The sequence below is a fragment of the Oryzias melastigma genome, linkage group LG11, assembly GCF_002922805.2.
Source record: "Oryzias melastigma strain HK-1 linkage group LG11, ASM292280v2, whole genome shotgun sequence".
Classification (NCBI taxonomy): Eukaryota; Metazoa; Chordata; class Actinopteri; order Beloniformes; family Adrianichthyidae; genus Oryzias; species Oryzias melastigma.
Genome location: NC_050522.1, coordinates 21393749 through 21401377, shown reverse-complemented (window position 1 = coordinate 21401377; position 7629 = coordinate 21393749). Strand labels below are relative to the sequence as shown.

Sequence of the window (7629 nt, the reverse complement as noted above, 5' to 3'; positions counted from 1 at the left end):
AAGACCCCATTTAGATTCCTAATCTAATGTAGAGAACATTTTCCTTTCTTGTTTGCGTTTACCTGCTGGACTGCGGCTGATTAAAAAGGTCTCTCATAACTCCTTCTTACTTTAACTTTAGGTTCTTAGTTCCTAGACTTCTGGGAATGACTTTAGCTCTAATGGGTTTCCTTTGGCATCAATAAAAATGCCGACCATCAAGTATTTTGTTTATGCATGCAGTGGATGCTGGGAAGAGCAGGCCAGAAATATGATTCTACACAGCTGAGAGCTTCAGTAATTTCTAAATATAGCCGATGGAGCTCTTAGGTTTCTCTGAATATTGGGTTTCCTGTCTATGGGATGTGTGTGGAGTATGTCTGGACTGACATGTCTCTCCCGCTGGGCAGTCCAATGCTTTTGAGGTTTGAAACAGGATACTCAAAATAATCTGTTTTTGTTTTTCCAAAGAAAGGAAGCTCACTTCTGCTGTTCCCTTATCATAAGATAAACAGCCAAATTTGTAGCTCAGTTATGCTGCTGCCAAACTACAACCAAACCATGTTTTTTTGGCTTTACACAATCTGACCTGAAGGTGAACTTTCTATGAAAGTTTGTTCCAAGAAATCTTGGCTGGTTTTAGTAACTTCCTTGAATATTCTTTCTAACTAAAGAGGATCAAAAACAGCTGGAACGCCTCGTCAGACTAAACGTTTACAATGGGTTTGACATTTGAACAACTCTATTCTGTGGGAGCTTTTCTTCATAATATCTAGACAATGACAGAAAGGCTTTTATTTTACTTACCTGTGGTCGTATTCGTCCAAAGATGAGACCAAAAGAAACTTGAAGCTTAAATTTCTTTGAAATGACATAACTTTGCTAAAAGAACATCAACATAATCTATAAACGGGAGAAAAACATGTAAAATATGGAGACATTCAGCAAATAAAAACTATTCTTCTGTCATTGATTTATATATATTTTTCATTGAATGTTAAAACATTTCAAAACTTTAAAGCTGTCTCTCTGTCTTTAGGAAGGGAATACCATCAACAGCCGTTTGAATTTAACTGCAGATCAAGGTAAGTGATCAGGATAGAATTGATATGATAAGGATTACTTTTAAGAACAAAATGAACAAAAGTGTTCTACACACTGCTTAAACTCAAACAAAATATTTGTCGGATTTACAGTCAGATTCATTTATGATTTTTAATAAAAGACACAATGAGGAAACGGGTGGTAATTTAATGAGACACAAAGTCCAAACAGGTCAAAGAAAATCCTAAAGTGTCAGGAGAAACATCAAGTGGAAAAGTGGCGTGTACTGTACTTACAGTATCTGCAGCAGAGAAGACGCACATGCTGTTTGGCCGTCCGCAGATGCTGCAGTCAGACCAGAGTTACTGCATCCTCCACCAGGAAGGGTTTGTCAGCGCCTACAGCCATAAAGTCCTCATGCCTTTGTGGAGCACCTTCACTGTGGAGAAACCGGTAAGGGTCCGGCCCAAAGGATTTTTTTATTTTAATACATGCTTAATCAATCAAAATCTGAACCAAGATATACAAATTGAGCAAATTATTAGTATTAAAATAGAATCACTTGTCAGATCAAATCAACAACTTGTCTAATTACATGTTTTTTATGTAAAAAGTTGTTTTAGTAATATAAATCAATGTGAAGCTTTAATGTTAACTCTCAATACTGCGTTGCAGTTAGGTGGATTTTTTTTGTCATAAGAATTAAAATTGCACTGATTGTTTCTGTTCTTGTAGACCGACATCTCGCCGTTGCCTCCGGTGATCTCTGATTGTTTAAGAGCCGATGTTAGACTGACACCGTCCCAGAGTCCCAGATGTGACGACTACGAAACAACCAGCAGCCTGACGCCTGCTTTCCTGTTTCCACCCAGTACGGATCAAAACCCAGCGCCTGATTTTCACCGTGTTTAAAAAATATATATAATTAATTCTAATTATTGTTGAAATTAAAAAACAGGTATAGTTATAGTCATATAAACAGAAGATCATATAAAATAGTTTATTCTTTAAGAGAAAAAAATAGCTTTTTTCTCTCCTGTTGTGGTCAAAATTTAAAGTCTTCTCATTTTTTTTCACCTTTCAAATAAATCAAACTACAGCTCTATAAGGACAGAATACTTTTTTTTTCTTAATTCATAGTTACTCCTTGGAAAATATGCTATAAAACTGGTGATACTAAATTTTATTGAATGGAAAACTTATAATTTTATGTCAATTTTTACAAAACCAAATGTGTATCGCACATTGTTAATGTTTTATGGAGAGAAAATAGACTCGCCCTAATTTGTGCTTGATTAGTTCTTGATTTGAAACTCATACAATATCTTGTGCATATAAGTAAAAAAAATATTTGTGTAATTACAAAAAAAATAAAAAAAAAACAATTTACACATGCACAACTTAATATAACTACAGCATTAAAGTAACTATACCCATAAATCTTTAAAAAATTGTGCATAAATCGCTTGTTACGCACTCACAAAAACACATTTACGTATCAAGAATTATACATCTAAATCTAAAGTTATGCACAAATCAAGAGTTATGGACGCACAATGACTCTATTTTCTCTCCATATTGTTACGGTCACACTGTCTGCATTCACTATGACTCAGATAACAAACCCAAACATTATCAGACCGAGACATACAGTTTGTAACCGGAGACAGCAGTGAAAAGAAACAAAGTTTATCAAGGGTAGACATCACCAGTCAGCGGATAATTCATTCAATGTAATAAATTGAAGCAACAGTACAGTAATGGTTGATACAAACAACTTCAGCAACTGAAACTTAACCTTCTGACACTTTACACTCTATACATTAATGCATTATTAAGCAAAAATTATGCTTAATTAAGCTTTAATTATGAATAATAGGCATTAATTGACTATTAAATAGTGTTAAAGCAACTTTTAAGCATTTCTTTGCAACATGAAGTGTATTATTTAATGCATTAGCAGAGGAGGACTTAATATTAGACAAAGGTAGTCGATCACACTCCCTGAGCTGAACACTTAATAAAAGTGACTAAGGTCAATTTTAAGCCCATCATTGATTTAAAATACCTCAAGTAAAAACTGTAAAATCTTTTAAAAAATAAATAATTTTGTGTTCCTACAGACCTGAATGTTTCAGCGGACCAACAGTATGATGCCCTCCTGATGAGTAATGTGGTTCCAATGTACCCCAGGTTCAAGAGTAAGTTTAAAACTGGTGCAAACACTAAAAAGTAAAAGGGATTTTTTTTTTTTTTTCTGATCAGAATTTATCTCTTTCCTCAGAAATATGGGATTTCTTCCACAATAGTTTACTGAAAAAATATGCCTTCCAGTATAATGGGATCAACGTTGTCACCGGACCAGTCTTTGACTACAACTATGACGGGCGGTACGACACCCCCGAACAGATGACGGAGTAAGTCAGAGCTAGTACAAGAATTATGCGTAAGCTTTTGTTTAAAAAAAATATTTGTTTTAATGAAAAAAGTATTGATAAATTAAACTGAAAACCATTATAAGTCTTACGGAACTATCGACTATGAAAGAGCCATGTGGTGTAATCATGAAAAAGTGCATTTAATCCAATTATTGACACAAAACATTTTCGTTTTATATTTTTTATCCCACCAAAAATTAATCATACCCACACCAGTGGATGACAATTAGTATATTTAGTTCATATTTAATGAATATTTGCAACTATTTAAAGCCAGTTACTAAAAAAAAAAAAAAAAAAAAAATTGAGTTGATTTTTAGGTAAAAATCAACATAAAAAACTTGGTGCTGCTCAACAAAAAAAAATGGTTAAATGTTGGTTAATGTCATCCACATGATTTAAAGGGGAAGAAATGCCACGCTTTCCTAAGACATCACCTGTGCCGTCTTACACAACAAGGCTAATGTAATAGGGACATTCTTATTGCAATCAGCCTAAGGGGATGCCCCAACCCACAAGTCTGGATGAAACTCTTCAAGGAGTGTCTCGCATCTGAGTCATGTGTTTTCTTTTGACACTGATGACTGTTTTCATTTAGGCAGCTGTGTCCCACTGAGATCTTAGGGGACACTCCGATAAAAGGATGAGTCTCAGAGAGGACGTGGTGTTATGGAAACATTAATCCAGTCAAACTGAGATCGTGGTTTCCCTATTCATTCAGTGGTTTTGCTATGTTTTGGTGAAGGCTCCTTTTGTTATACACAAAATCTTCCTGGATGCCAAAACATCATTATAGAAGGGAGACAGGAAGTTTCTCAGACCCCTATCACAGTTCAGACAAAGTTTTACACCCACTCCAAGTAAAATGTAGCATGTTCTTGTAGTATTTTTCTCACGATGGAGGACATGTGTGAAGAAAATTAAGTATTTCTTCATTCTAATTGTTGTAAATCAGGAGCAGAGCAAACATACTGTTGAAAAAAGCTTGTAGGCGTTACGTAGAACCTACAACGGCCCTGATCCGCATCCACTTGTTGACAAATAGATAAACTTTCCTCATCAAAGCTGGCATCTGGGATCACCAATTTTGCTCGCCATGTTAGATGCACCAGTAATGTTATGTTGGGGTCAAGAGGTGCTGTAAGATAGCAGGAGATCGTGTAAACAGAGAGCTCTCAGGGAAGGAGGAAAAGATCTGCACACAATTCAGAGGCAAATTTCCAATGAATTACTGCCGCTCTACGATGTCACAGTTTTTTTGTGTTTTTTCTCAGCTAAAAACATCTTAAATGCTTTAAAAATAGATTGAAAGATGATTGGAGTGGGTCTTTAAACTATTTGTCATCTCAGTTTGGAATGTGATTTTACAATAAATTCTCTCCCCCAACTCGTCATGTATGGACTTATGGTTTCGGCCCCCTTTGGGTCACTTTTTGATGTTTTGGGTGTCCCAACTCGTCGTTCCCATTAGATCGGGGGGGTCCCCAAACCTTGGGACGTGGTAAAAGAGACAGAACTGGTACAGAGTTAGGGCACCAGTACCAGCTTATGTTTAGGGTTAGGGACTCCTGATTACCATCTGTGGCCCTCGGACCAGTGGTTCCTGGCCTGGAGGTTGGGGACCCATGATTTTATGGGAAGAGCCACCACATCAAAAGACAATGAGTTGGGGACACTCAAAACGTCAAAAAGTGGCGCAGAGGTTGCCCGAACCATACGTCCATTTATGACCAGTTTGGAGTGAGAATGTGTTGAACTTCATCAAAGAAGTGTACTCCGTCCTTCAGGTGCAGGTGAACTGCTGAGTCCTGGAATGATGATGGGGTTCTGTGCTGTGCCATCAGTACAGAAGGTTGTTTAGTTTCATAGATCAGAGATCTCCTAACTGCACTGGAATCCATAGATCACATTGAACAGTTTCTCACTCCATGTCTTGTCCTTGAAGTGAATTGGTTTTTGCAGGGATGTTGTAAGAACTGAAAGTTCTTGAGTTTCTCAGACACACCTGACACAGAAAGGAGAACAATGTTGTTGTTGTTTTGTTATTCCTCTTTTTTTGTTTTTCACCAAAGTGTGATACTGGCAGTTCCTGAGACCAGCAGTGTTCATGTGACTATCATTTATGTTGATTCCTTCCGAGTTTGTAGGTATAGTTTCTGTCCAGAGCTGTAATGTTCTGATTACTCCCTGCTTCTGTTTAGGACCGACTACTATTGACCCTACAAGAGAACTGGATTAAGTGACCCCTCCCCCTAGTGCTCCTAGGAAGCCAAAATCCTTTAGACTTCTATAGAGAAACGAACAGCTATAATTCAGTCATTTTATTTGCCTGAATTTTAACATGTCTAATTCAACATTTTGTCGATATTTTTGCTCTAGTGTAAGTTATTCAAGTTGTAAACTATGTCAAACATTCAAAGTGTTTGATCAAGAGATTCTCCAGAGCTCACTTTCCTTGGAAGGGGTGTAGCTTTCTAACATGCTCACTCCTGATCGGATTGAGTGGTTGCCATAGAAATATGGACTCCAGTTCTAACATGGCAACAGCGGTATCATGAAAAAATGTTGACTGAATTGATTTATTTTCATTGGAACTAGAAGTAAGTCATGAGTGACATCACACTCTGTCTAATACTCTTACACAGTGACTGCATGCCTCTCAGTGTGGGGGTTTCCTAAACACCACCATGTTTAGATTTCTGCCGTCTAAGTCCAATAAAGATAAACAATAGTCCTCTGTGTTACTCCCAGTTAACATTTGTGTGGGGAGAGAGTTCTTCAGTCATGACTCATCCATGTATCTGAACCCATGTACTAGTGTTGTTCCATAGAAGGATGTCTGGGCTCTGCTTTCTACCCCTATGATTTAGAGATAGACATAGGCCAGAGATCTCATGACACTGCCATCTTTGATTTTGCTTGTAGAATTTCACTCAATTGGGAATGGGTGGTGTTTTGGACACATCCAACAGATCCCAAATCTGTTCTGGTATCCCCTTTGTTCTTCCAGGTGGGGTTCAGTATTATCTTGATGTGGCTTTCAAGGCGACATCATGTCAAAGTAGACCGTCTGGGTCCACTGTCGCACTTCCCTGACAACGTCCTAGTTTTTGGGGCTGCCTTCACAAACGTTCACAAACAAGGGAGATAAGAATGTTGTGAGGCGTTTGCCCACACTGTAGGTGACTAAGATTACTTATCTTAAGTCGTGGGGGAAGGGGGCTACTTTCTATTGTATTTCCCAGAGAGCTTAGAGCAGAAATCACTTTCTTTCAAAGGCCCTTTTGAAAGAATTTTGATTCTGTATTCATTAACACACATTAGTAAGAATAAAAGTAAGTAACATTTGTCTTTGAAACCTTTAAACTTTTTTTTTACATTCTGGGATTGACATTTTATTAAATTAAAGAGATAATATGGGATTTATTTGTAGTTTTTGGACAAAAGCTATTAAATAAGGCGGAGAACAAATATCAATCTGACAGCTGTAATGAAGAACGGAGCTATTAGAATTCCATTAATGAGGACCATTATTCTATTTTCGGAATAGGACCAACTTGATTTTTCCACAAAAACCAACACCGGCGTGGTCTAAAATTGTGGAAACTCTGCGGTTCTCCGTCAAAGTTATGTCCACCGACGTCGCAGGAGGCAAGCTGTTCATAATGGACAGACACGCCCCCACCTGTGAGCAGACAGAAACATTTGTTTTATTGTTTTTTCACAAACACAATGAAGAAAAATCATGTTAAAAGAGAAAAAACAGAATTCCGGCAAAAACGTCAGGCAGCAGTGAGGAATTCTTATTTTTTGGGCTGCCTGGTGTAACTTTAGCCTGGAGTTTAGTATTTTCATTTAAAAACATATTTTATTTCTCGTTTTTAATAAAAATTACACCTAAAAATTTCCTTCTTTGTTGTAAAAACAGTTTGTTAAACATTTTTGGGGTTTCTACAGAAAAATGAACCCCATTTTTCAGAACAAAGTGCTGATTAAAATGATTTCAAATAAGCAAGCAGGACGTCTTTCAAATCCAAAATACAGAAAATTGAAATTTAGACAAAAACTGAGTTTTAGATCCTATAGCTTCCAAAGCGTTAAAATGAACGTTCTAAATGTTCAATTTTACATTTGATTTCATTTTATGATTATTTGCAGATAATACGTG

At 36.9% G+C, this 7629-nt stretch overlaps 1 protein-coding gene across 1 annotated transcript in view; it reads left to right on the top strand.

The window, feature by feature from the left end:
- Positions 1 to 7629, top strand: part of LOC112162689 (venom phosphodiesterase 1) — a gene marked incomplete at its 5' end in the record, with an annotated part of 34505 nt that overhangs the window by 24896 nt on the left and 1980 nt on the right. The window contains 5 exon segments of the mRNA XM_024298578.2: positions 1019 to 1064; positions 1322 to 1476; positions 1759 to 1894; positions 3147 to 3224; positions 3308 to 3440. Coding sequence (XP_024154346.1) covers positions 1019 to 1064; positions 1322 to 1476; positions 1759 to 1894; positions 3147 to 3224; positions 3308 to 3440 — 548 coding nt within the window.